This window comes from Alligator mississippiensis, chromosome 5 (genome assembly GCF_030867095.1).
Source record: "Alligator mississippiensis isolate rAllMis1 chromosome 5, rAllMis1, whole genome shotgun sequence".
Lineage (NCBI taxonomy): Eukaryota > Metazoa > Chordata > Crocodylia > Alligatoridae > Alligator > Alligator mississippiensis.
The window spans coordinates 8,254,375-8,267,112 of NC_081828.1; the positions used below are offsets into that span (position 1 = coordinate 8,254,375).

At 43.2% G+C, this 12,738-nt stretch overlaps 1 protein-coding gene and 1 long non-coding RNA gene across 3 annotated transcripts in view; one reads left to right on the forward strand and one right to left on the reverse strand.

Annotated features, from left to right (window-relative positions):
- LOC132250724 (uncharacterized) overlaps nucleotides 1-12,738 on the reverse strand; it is a 32,495-nt gene that overhangs the window by 14,379 nt on the left and 5,378 nt on the right. The gene's annotated exons all lie outside the window — the stretch shown is intronic.
- Nucleotides 5,829-12,738, forward strand: part of RNF11 (ring finger protein 11) — a 54,419-nt gene continuing 47,509 nt past the window's right edge. Inside the window, exon 1 of the mRNA XM_014598675.3 lies at nucleotides 5,829-6,124. Coding sequence (XP_014454161.1) covers nucleotides 6,002-6,124 — 123 coding nt within the window. The 5' untranslated portion in view covers nucleotides 5,829-6,001. The remainder of the gene's footprint in view (nucleotides 6,125-12,738) is intronic.

Below are 12,738 nucleotides of genomic sequence, written 5' to 3' on the forward strand. Positions count from 1 at the left end.
CTACATGCTCCATGCCCCAGCCAGAGACAGAGCTACAAGGGAAGGGTAAGCAGCAGTGAGGAGCAAAGGTGAAGGAGAGCAGAAGCTGTGTGGGGCAGGCGGTAGAGAGTTGGCAGCCAACTCTGACCTTGGGATTGGAGTTGGAGCCATAACTCCTCCTCCCACCCCTGCTTGTACTCAAATCTAAGAAAAGGGTCCCCCCCGTCAAGGGAAACACAGAACGTCCCATCTTCCAACACATCCTTCCCACAGTTTATATGTTTAGTGTTTCACAAAAGTTTTTGCTTTTGTAAACTGCAGAAGTTTACATTTAAGTAATTTGTAAATATAAATGTGTATTTCCCCATAAAAACAATCACAACATGCAAACCAAAATTTTTGCACAGCTATAATTTGCACAGCCACTGCTTGCTACAATAACCTTATACATACTATTTTCCTGAGAACCCCAGTGAGAGAAAACAAGTATACAAAAGAATACTTCCATAGCATTTCAACATTTAAAAAAAAATCAGTTACAAATAGCACTTTATCTTTCTGTAGTTTTCGTGTGCCAGACTATATCAGCATCAAAGTATGAACTTGGTATTTAATAGAGATTTCAATTTTACTTAATCCAAAATACCCTGGTCCAAATTCTGCCCTTATATGTAAGTCTGTTTAAGGACAAGAAGCAATATAAATGGTATTAGTAATGTGTATGCTTTTAAAGTATACTGGTATTTTGCATCGGTTCTGCCATCATCTTTGTATTACCAGTATTCCTTTTGAGATTGGCCTATTAGTGAAATCTGTGATATCTGAAGGATGTATTTAGATCCACATGCCATCATGTTTTTCCAGTAATTGTTTTTGAGCAAACCAGAAGTAAAAGTTAAAGCAACATAATGATAATATATCTGCTGTAAATCATTTGCACATAGATGTTGGCAAAATGTATTACATGGAGCAAATGGACTGCTACATGAGATTCACCATGTAAAGCTGGCTGAGAAGAGTGTGTGTTTATGACTGAAAGGAGTATATGGTGAACATGTACTATAGTGGCTGTCCTTTTTTCCTGTCTTGCAGAACATTGTCTTTATCTCGGTACAGGATACATCCTGGTAATATAACATTTTTGGTTTCGGAGTAATAGCTATTACAGAAAGCAGAAGCTCTATAACAATACAAGACATCTGCTGGCTAAGATTTCACAGGAGGATGAACTAATGTAAATGCTATATGTGATACTGAGCAAATTAACACCAGAGTTGCAGTTAATTCCAGCAACATGAGCAAAATAATGTATAATAAAGTACACACAAAATAAAGACATTAGTTCCATGATTGCATTATTGGTTGACCAGAGTATTTCTTACCTAGGTTAGTAAGGAAGCTTCTGTTGGTCACTTCATTATCTCTTGGGTAATAGCATAATGCTATTATGCTAAAATACCATTTGCATTCAAGAAATATCTGTAATTTGGTTAAAGAGCTGGCAAACCTAGCAAGGAAGTCATGCCCATCTGAGGAGATGCTCTGCTTTTTATAACCAAATTAAAAAAAAAAAGCATTCTCATGATCACGTATACATGGATGATTACTGGTATATGCTACACTAAAAAAAAGGAATCTTATTTATGATTCTACAGACAGAGGACAAAGCTAAAACCTAGATTATATTTTTTCACAGGCCATGAGAATCCTTTTAAAAGGTTTCCTCCAGGTGGATCTCAGTAGCTCATTTGAAATCACATTTCTATTTTCTTTATTCTGCCTTCCACCTCTCCCACATGGTTGTCTCCAACATTGTCCATAAAGGCAGAGCTCCACAGGATTGAGGGACTCCACTTAGTACTTAATATGGCCTGAGGCCTTATCACCCCTATATATGGATTTGGGAACACTACCTTCCAAAGGTAAGAAGGTGTAATAGGAGATGTCAAAAAGGTATGGTGGGCATGTATACCATGTAATACCATTATACAACTCCTGTTGTTAGTGATATACACATAGTATTGAAGAGGACTTTCAAACTAATTAATGTTTTGGAATGGGGGAAAAAACCTGTACTCCATCTATGAATGGATCAATGAACCCCAAGAATAGGATGTCAGGTAAAAGAAATAACTTATGTCGCCTGTTGTCCTTGCAGCTCCCCAAAATGGTTCCTGCATATAAGCAGTGGCTACTTTTTGTGGGTTTCTATTTATTTAATTAAAAAAAAAGTTCCAGAAGACATTCACTGTCAAATTATGGCTATAAGCATTTGTTTAAATGTTTGTTTATAGACAAATAAAATTGTGAAAGTACAGTATATAGGTTGCCAATGCCACTAATATTTTCATATCTGTATCTATCTTTCCTACAAAGAAACCACCTTATTTCTAAAGACACTTCATCCTGGATGAGAAGCTGGTCAAAGGAATCCATACATTTATCACCTCCAGGTGATAACTCAAAATATCAGGTGAATATGAAGGCAAGGAGAGGCTACAGGTGGTACGTAATGCCACATTATGTCTGCTTCCCCCAGCCCCCTCTGGATCCCAGTGAGCTTCTGATGCCAGTTTCTGGTCATGGTGCTAATTTCCAAAACAATTAATGGCTCAAGTCCCAGCTGCATCAAAGATCAAATTTCAGTTTCTCAGATACTGAGCCATACTCATCTGGGACACAGCAGCGTAGAAAATTTAGGACAAAGCATACAAGAGCTGGGGATAAAGCATTCACTGTCAAGGGAATCTTCGTACAGAACAGACTTCCAGAGATCAAGTGAGACCCGAGTCTGACCAGCATTGGGAAATTTTGCAAAATTTTCCTCTTCATGAAGCTTGTCACTTGCAGGGTTAGCTGTGCACCTTCTGGTTCCTTTCTGGTTCCTCTCAGTTTATCCCTTATGCCTCACTGAGTGCAGGTTTCATACTTTTACCTCTCCTGCAGTGGTATTCTACAGTTCTCCCGTTCTTAAACTGGGCCTCTTGCTACAGATTTTCTCTCGACCATGCATATCCAACATGGTTTGGTATAGTTCAACCAACTGGGTTTAGCACCTGGAGCTTTTTTCTTCCATGAGCCCATGACAAGTGGCGAATACAGTGACTACACTGGCCTTCTTAAACCAAAACAATTTAATCCTAACAATAGGAATAAAGCATTTAAGAAAATTATTATAAAACAATAGTCACTTGCTCTTTCTTGTATCTAGAGTCCTATCATCTTGTGATGTGGGGCCAGGCAGGCCTAATTTTTTTAGGTTCCCTAGCAGATCTTGTTAGTTAGCCTGAACTGCTCAGTAGCAACCCACTGACCTCTGGAAAGAAAGGTAGGAGGCAGGATAGATTCACACCTTAAAAACTAAATACCAGTAAATCACTCAGGTATGCATAGGCTTTCATAAGCATCACCTTATTTTATCAGAAGCTATGGAAGGACTCGTATCCAGATCCGAGCATTGAACCCACATGGCAAAACAATATTTTTAACTTAGCTGGAAATGTGAGGAAACATCTTTAGAGCTATTAGGTCAAACATTGTCTTAACCACCCTGGGATGCTACATGGGTGCAGCAGGGTAGACGGGGTGGCTTATCTCCAGCCATGGTTTCACTTCCTGCTTTTATTTCTTACAACTTCCTATTAAACTAAACCAGCGGTGACCAAACTGCAGCTTGAGCTGCCTGTGGTTTCTAGGCGGTTTAAACGCAGCTCCTAAAGACAGAGTCAAAATAAAAATATTCTTTTTCTATCTGTCCAATTCTTTCTTTCTGGTTTTGCTTTTCTTCAGGTCTTGTTTATTGGTTATTCTAAGCAGTCATTTAACAGCACATATTTACGCTGGAACACTTTGCACAGATAGCTGACGGGTATGTACATCCTGAAAGTTTTGCACCTTGCAGCTCCCAGTCGTGTCAAGGTTTGTGGGTAGAAGAGTTAGGAAGTTGAGTCACCCCTGAATTAAACCAACATACCCATGCAGTAAACATCCCAATATCTAGGTCACATCAGACTTAATAATTATTGTATGTCATGGCATCGCCACATTATCACAAAGCCTTTCTGTTGTAAGTGATAATTGCATTTCAAACATATTTATTCCCAACCTGCCCATCCCCACCATAAAACCTACTGGCAGCAGAATTCCAGCAGGGAGAAGTGCTAGAGATCCCGTGAAGTCCCCTAAGGACTTTGTGGTTGCTACTGGTTTCAGATGGAAGGGACTGGGGAGACCAACCAGGCAAACTCCCGTTGCTCCAAAAAACAAATGTTTTCCCTCACCTGGGCCTGTAGCCTTGCATATTTAAGGTAAAATAAAGAGGAAAGATGAAATCTTTTATTCCACTAAAACTTATGTCATTAATAGTCGTGTTCTAAATTTGGGTTTTAAATATTCATGACCATTCATGGGATAGCCAGAAACATTTAACTGTATATTTTACTTTGCAAGGAAAAAAAAAAGTTGTTAACTACAGGGCTGGTCATACGGCGTGCCTTGAAGTTAATGGTAAATAAAGAAAGCTTGAAAGTTTGATTTACAAATATAAAAACAGCAGGAGAGGGATCCTGCTTATTTTCCCCATATGGGATGCACTTCTCGTCTGTCCTGAAACACCTTATGTGGGTCTCTGCATTAGACTGTTTTCTCTTAGGTTACCAATTGTGGGGCACTCGAGTAGACCAAATACTTTAACTGTCCTACCACGTAACCGTTCAAAGCTAAAATGGTGGTTAAAATATTGATTATATGATCACTCCTACCCTGGGAACCGCACCGGGAGATGCACGGCCGGTGCGGTGGCAATTTTACAAATGCCAGAGCGAAGGGATCAGGTCCTGACCTCATAATTGTTACTAACTCCATTTGGTCCAAGATTTTATACAAGAACGTCGATAACTCGAGAAATTGTGGCTGTCCCACGCATGGCGATGAATATTTATTCATGAATATTCAAAACCCAAATTTAGGACGTGAATATTAACGAACATACGTTTCAGTGGAATAAAAGATTTCATCTTTCCTTTTTCCTCTACTTTAAACACGCAAGGCAACAGGCCCAGGTGGGGGAAAACATTTTTATGTTTTTTTTGGAGACATGGTTGTCTCCCCAATTCTGTTTATATGAAATCAGCAGCAACAGCAAAGTCCTTAGCGGTAGGGTGGCCCTCGTGGAGGACAGTCCGGTTTTCTGCTACTCCGTCCTCTACGGATACAAAACCGGACGCTTTTACGTCCTGTTTTTCTTCGGAAGAAACCCAAATTTAGGACGCGAATATTAACGAACATAAGCGAAGAGAAAAATAGAGGACATAAGAGGCACTGGGTTTCGTATCCATTGAGGAAAACCAGACTGTCCTCTATGATGGCCACCCGGCCTAGAGGCCTTGGCGGCGTGGAAGGAGCCAGCCAGATTACTTGAACGTCTTGGACGCGTCGATCCAGCGAGGCGCTCGGGTCGGTCTGGCTGACGTGGGTCCAAGAAAAGACGTCGGATTTACCCCAAAGAACCGTCCCCGATGCTTTTCGAATGACATCGCCGTGGCCTTTGAAGGGCAGGACGCCTCGCCACCAAGAGGCTTTGCCCGCCCCAGGTTTTCCCTCATCCGGATGGCCACGAAGACAAGGAGATCATGGGAACCCCTTCGAGAGGCAGACACCTCACGAGGAAGGGGCTTTGTCCGCCTCCTCGCACACAACGAGAGGGCCGAGAGGGCGATGTGGTGGAACAACCCTCCTGTCTGGGGGGGAGGCCAGGCCGGGCCGGGCCCCGATGGCGCACGGAGCCGGCGGGGGGAGGGGGAGGGGGAGGGGCGGGGCGGGGCGGGTGACCGGGAAGCAGAAGCGCCGCCAACCGCCGGGCGGGCGGGCCGCACCTGGCCCCGCCGCTGCCCTCCCGGGGGCGGGGAACCGAGTCCCGGCCCCGGAGCGCAGCGGAGCCGCGCAGGCAGGGGCGGGCATGAGCGCCGGGCCCTGACCGGAGCGGAGCGGAGCGTCGCGCCGCCGCCGCCCGGGGCGGGGGAAGATGGGGAACTGCCTCAAGTCCCCCACGTCGGACGACATCTCCCTGCTGCACGAGTCGCAGTCGGACCGGGCCAGCTACGGCGACGGCGCCGAGCCGGACCAGGAGCCGCCGCCGCCATATCAGGTACCGGGGCCGCCGGCTGTGACTCGGCAAAAGCGGTCGGGCTGAGCGGGGCTGCGCCGGGCCGGGCCGGGCCGGGGGCGCGGGGAAACCTCCCGCCGCCGCCGCCGCCGCCTTTGTTGTCTGGGCGCGGACACGGGGGGGGTGGGACTGGCGCGGGCCCTTCAGGCGGCGCGAGCCCGGGGCTCCCCGGGGGGGTTTGCGCCCTGCTAAGGGCCGCAAGGACAGGCGAGCCCGCACCGGCTTTGCCCAGGCAGTGTGGGGGCCCCCCTCCCCCCGCGTGGGGTCGGCGCCTGCCAGCCCCCCTCACAAAGTCACCGACTGCCAACCGGCCAGAGCCGCGCGGGGTCGCCGACTTCAACCGGCGAACGCCGTTCAAAAAGTCACCGACTGCCAACCGGTGAGAGCCATGCAGGGTCACCGACTGTCAACCGGTGAGCACCGTTCAAAAAATCACCGATTGTCAACCGCCAAGAGCTGCACGGGGTTGCCAACTGTCAACCGGTGAGCACCATTGAAAAAGTCACCGATTGTCAACCAGCGAGAGCTATGCAGGGTTGCCGACTGTCAACCGGTGAGCACCGTTCAAAAAATCACCGATTGTCAACCGCCGAGAGCTGCACGGGGTTGCCAACTGTCAACCGGTGAGCACCATTGAAAAAGTCACCGATTGTCAACTAGCGAGAGCTATGCAGGGTCGCTGACTGTCAACCGGTGAACGCTGTTCAAAAAATCACCGATTGTCAACCGCCGAGAGCTGCACAGGGTTGCCAACTGTCAACCGGTGAACACCATTCAAAAAGTCACCGATTGTCAACTGGCGAGAGCCACGCGGGGTTGGCAACTGTCAACTGGTGAACGCCATTTAAAAAGTTGCCGACTGTCAACCGGTGAGAGCCGCTCAGGGTCGCCGATTGTAAAACAGAGCAGTTCAAAGCACCAATTATAAAACAGTAAAAGCCATTCAAAAAGTCGCCGGTTATAAAACGGTAAAAGTGGAAATGGCAAAGAGGGAAAGAGGTTTTTAAGACGCGGGCTGACAAAGCCTTGGCTGATGGGGTTGGCGATGGTCGTGCTCGGAGCAGGCGGTTGGACATGGGGTGACCTCCTTGAGGTCCTTTTGCAGCCTTATTTTCTAGGACTGTTCTCAGGAGAAATACATCATTGAAGTGGATGCGATGGCATGTTTTTTCACGGGGAAAAATAACTTCATTACATCTTCAAACTAATGGGTCGTTGGTTTTTTGTCTTCTTACACCAGGTTTGATATAACAGCATATCTCTCTGAGAAATCTACTGTGAGATGTGTTTGAGATGTCAGTCTTGAAGGGAGATCTGATAGCTCTTTATTTGATCAGATAGGAGTCATTCAGCAGTTGCAGAATCGGCATATAATTAACCAAATTGCAGGAAGTATTTAACGGGGTAGACCTGTCATCTGCAAATGCTTTATGAAGTCAAGAATGATAGATCGGATAGGATTTTTTTTTTCTTTTTGGTGCTCAAGAGCAGGAAGTGTAGTTGTCACTGATGGATGCAGTGAGACAACAGTGCTGTTACCTGGCAGGCAGGAGTTGTTTATATTTTCTACACATGCAAAAGATACTGAATAACTGTTTTAATATAAAATCCTCCTATGAGGAACTCTTCCTAGTTCTCAATTGCACCTACTCAAGTCCAGTGAATTTAAAGGAAGCACAATGACATTATTTAAAGGACAAATCACCCTAAACGAACCCTGCACCATCTGTTCGGATTAAGAATGCAAGAATTTTTTCTGTAAATCGACACGTAATATATGAACAAAATCTAGCGGTCTATCCTATGCATTACAAATACAACGTGCGTGTGTAATCTCCAGGCACTATTTTTTTTTTTTTAACAGCCTCTGAGCATTATTATGATTTCCTCTTCAGAATGGTCAAGAGTATATTATGTAAATGTTGCAGGCCTTTCCAGGTTGATTAGAGAAACAAACTCGTTTGCCATTCAAGCTTTCTGGGAGATTTTTTCTCCTTTCTAATGAACATGTTTTAGGAACCAGGAGGGGTAGGTAGGTAGGTTGGTTGGCTTTGCTGTCTATTCTTTTTTGTCAGTTATTTAAAAGTTCTCTTATTGAGTCCTGGCAGTGAGTTTATATCAAAGCCAGCTCACTTTATTAACTATATTCACAATTCTGCATATCGGCTGCTGTGTTCTCCTGTTTTGATATTCTTTGGTTACCTTTACATTTATATTTTAAAATTTCTATTCAAGTCAGGAGAGTGTAGGGGGGGAATGGTTACTTTAATGCACCATTACTTTTTTGGTATTTCTGAACTGTACGTTTGAAAGTCAGAGGCATGGCTCCTACAGCTGCAGCTGAGTCATAATACCTTAAGGAGAGAGTGTGTGTGTGTGTGTGTGTGTGTGTGTGTGTGTGTGTATTGCTACATACAGTAATACAATACACGCTGAAGGGGACTACATTTAAAATTGAGGGAATCACTTTTGAACGATCTGATCTTCCATGCATTTACATTCCCAATCACGAGTCTGAATTCGAATTGTCACTGAACAGCTCAATTTAAAATAGCTGCTTAACGCTATTGTAGTGAAATATAAGGAATTCCATACACTTAGTGCTGTTCTTTTTGTGGGGGGGAAAAATGTCACATTTGGGCTACAAAATTGCTTGAACAGTATCAGGTTCTATGATGTAAGAGTGGTGAGGGAAACTGGGAAGAGTACAAAACTGAGTTGAAAACTCATGATTTTGTTTTGTTTTGTTGTTTTTAGCAACTGACCTCCAGTGGACACTGTAGGACAATGACCATAAAAATTACTTATTGGAGTTCCAGCCGTAAAAATAGATGCACACGATTTAGAACTGGGAACAATCTGTTTTTGCTTGCTTGGTTTTCCAGTGAGGATTCATGCACTTTCAAAAACAGAGCTTAAAAACTGCAGACAAGCAAGGCCGAAGCAAGCAATGGAATAGTTGTTCGTGGAGGCACACGTTTATAGGAATCTGGCTTCCTAAAAGTCCAGAAATTCTTAAACTATTGTCTTTTTTTTCTGTATCTCAGTTGACTAGGCTACTTTTATTTTTAGGTTATGAGGGGGGAAAACCCCTAAAATCACCTGCAATGCGTCTATGTGTCTTATTAATAACTGTAATCACCTAATTGTTTGCTATTTAAATATTTAGTATTCTCAGATACGTGGATGCCTATCAACATAGTCAAAATCAAGCTAGGCCATTCTTTTCATAATTATTTTTCCCTGTTCATGTAAGATATCCTCCTGAGATTCCTTTATGTGTTGCATAATACATTATTCCCTTAACTGTTGTCTATGTGTGTAGCGCTGTATAAAACTTAGAAAACGCAGTTTCTGCCACCAGAAGGTGGACTTAAAATTGGACATTACAGAGACACGGGATATCAGGAATTAGGAGTTTCACTCAAAGGGGTTATGCAAATATCTGGCTCTTTATTTTTTTTAATTATGTATGTTTGTGCCATAGCTGAAAGGCATCAAGTAAGAAATACGGTTTTTAAGTAGGGATTTTTAAGGAATCAAAGTGTGTCCCATTGACACGCTAGCAAAATAAGATTGGAGGGGGCTTGGGAGGGGTCATCCAATCCAAGCCCTGTTCAAGACTGGATCAGCCCAGAAAAATTTCTCTCTCTCATTCAGTTAAAAATATGCAATTATGGAGAGTCCACAACCTTTCTAGATGATCTGCAGCAGTGAGGGATTACCTCACTTGTAAAGTTAATACCTAAACTAAATCTCCCTTATTGCAGTTTATGCCCATCACTTCTTGTCCTGTCTCCTTTGGACATGAAGAACAATGAAAAGTGGAGTGTTTCAGAGTAAGGGCATTATAGAAGGTGGCACCAAGACAAGACTAACAGAACAGGAAAAAAAGGAAGCAGTGACTAATATCTGTTCTCCTTGTGTGGGGATATTTTCACAAACCAAAGGCCAGTGCTTTTAAAAGTGTCCATTAATCCTGGATGTGTCCATTTGAGAGTGCGCCAATTAGGACTCCATGTTCTAGGGCACTGCACATATGTAGCACCATTTGAAGTCAGTGAGAACTGTGTGGGGCTTTTTATTGTGTCCACAAAACTAATGTATTTGTTTAAAAATTGCTTTCATTTCTTTCGCCATCTGTTGGCAATAACACTGCATCATCTTAGGCATGTTCATTACTTTTTTTCCCTTCCCATTTCTGTCATTTCTAGCAATTATAATTCAAAGGCTTTGCAAGACAGAAGGTTCACATGTGCTATCATTTGCTTTTCTTCTTTTTAAACATCCTCATTCCATCAAACTACTCACTTTCTAGCCACAATCTTCCCATTCCTGAATAGTTGCACAAATATTTCTCATCTGATAAATATTTGGAAACTCATACACTAATATTACGCAATTAATTAAAAACATAGGGAGCAAAAATGAGGAAAATACCCCAAGCAGACAAAAGAACCAGGATCTTTAACTTTCAAAATAGCATTTTTTATAATGTTCAAAATGAAGGCATAAAACATTAGTAAGAAATGAAGTAAGTTAAAGAAACAGGTGAAATACACGCAAGTTCTCAATATTCATATTGACCTCTGAAAAGCATATTTGAAATGTTGTTATAGAAAAACTGTTTGCAAAGTACTTGATTCAAGTAACAGTATAATTGCATATCGGTTCAAAGGTTCCTGTAATACCCTACCCATGATCATATAGGATGCATTAGAGCAGAGGTTGCTAAACTTTTTCTTATTGTGTACCCCCTTCCAGATTTACCAGCTACTCCAACCAGCATGCACTTCAAATTTTAACCCCTTAAATGCCACAGAAATTAAACATGCCATTACACAATTTTTCCTGCATACGCCCCAGAGATGTCTTGCGTACCCCCAGGGGTATACATACCACTATTCGGGAACCTCGGTATTAGAGGATCTTATGTTTCATTTTTGGTTTTATTTTGATGATTTGTAAACTCCTTAGACTAGATCTGCAGCACAGAATGGGAGCAGAAAAGTACACAAAGGTAGTTTAAATTGTGTGCTCCCATAATTCTTGCAGCAGCTGCTTGGGACAGCAGATGTTAAAGCGCCCCGTAGCATAATTTAGGACAGACTGAAGGCTTCTCTTAAGTTCTTGTTGTACCAGTTTAGGAGTGGGCAGTATGATTTATTTGATCATGTCCCCCCCTTCTCCTCCCCAGCATGCTTCTTCCAACCTCAAAGGCAGGGAGGTGAGGTGGTATGGGGGTCTATATACTGTATTTACTCTATTCTAAGACAGGTTTTTTTCTCTGTTTAACATGGAGGGAGGCCTCTCACCTTCTGAATCAAGTACAAAGGAAGGGGGGGGCAGCAGCCTCTGGTTCCCTGCCTGCCCATCTCCCTCCCCTTACCTTTGCTCTGTGCGGGCAGGCTCTATGCATATTGCGGCCTGAAGAACTGAGCACAGCCCCAGCCTGGCCTGTAGCAGTGGTGCACAGCCTGCCCTGCTGCTACGGGGCCTGGGCTGGGGCTGTGCTCTGTGCTCCAGGCTAGAACGGGGATGGAGCCTGTCGGCACAGAGCGGAGAGCAGGGGGACAGGCGTGGCAGGAAAAGGACAGAGATAGCAGGGGATAGGCACAAGTTGTTTGACCTCCCCACACTTCTACTGGCTGCCCCCTGCAGTGGTGGTAGAGGGGATGAATTAACATTAAAGGTGACCGTACAATAGTTTGATTCTGTATATGGAAAATTACAATATAATTATGTGTGGGGGGGGGTCATTTTAAGTTCAAGCAAATTCAATAAAGTCCAAGCTGCTTTAGAAGGGCAGCTTCTGTCCCCTTTGTGCCATCAGAGTAGTGCTGAGGATGGGGTCTTTCATTTATTTTTTCCAAGGTACCTGCAGACTTCCCAATCTGAACAATCAAAAGAACATTAGCTGGAAAGTCCACCATTTTTCTCTCTAAAACTAGTAGCTCTGAATGAATTTATTGACTTTGTTATGGCTTCATGATGCAACAAAGCATTTGTTATATTCTCAGCAGTACTTCTTAGGTGTTGTACATAGTTGAGTCACTGCCTTGCATTGGTTCTCCTCTCTCTCTCTCTCTCAAAAAAACCCCCAAAACAACAAAAAACAGTAGTTGATGCTGTTAAACATGGCAACCAAATTTTTAACCTCTGATGCAAGTGGATGCAAATCCCATAAAAATACTTGCGCCAGATGCTTTGAAGCCTCAAATGATTGTGTGAGTTATATGCAGACTTCAGTTATTAACGAAGCAAGTTGGAATGATTAAGTAGTATAACTTGTTCTAATTTACCTTTGAGTGGGTGTGCAAAACCAGGTGGCCTACACATGCTGGAGGGATATAAGAGGCTAGAACTAAAAAGCAGCACATTGGGAGATGTTTATATACAGCTACTGTCTTCATCTTAGAGAAACAGAGCTGAAAAAGAATTGGTAGGAAAGAGGCTTGAAATGAAGATGTCTTATAGACAGAATCTATTTGAGGAAAAATTGAAATAATTTTAATAAAAGTTACCCTAAATTAAATTTATGTTGAATACTTTTTACCACCCTTTCATCATTTTCTGGGATGGTGCAATTTATAAAC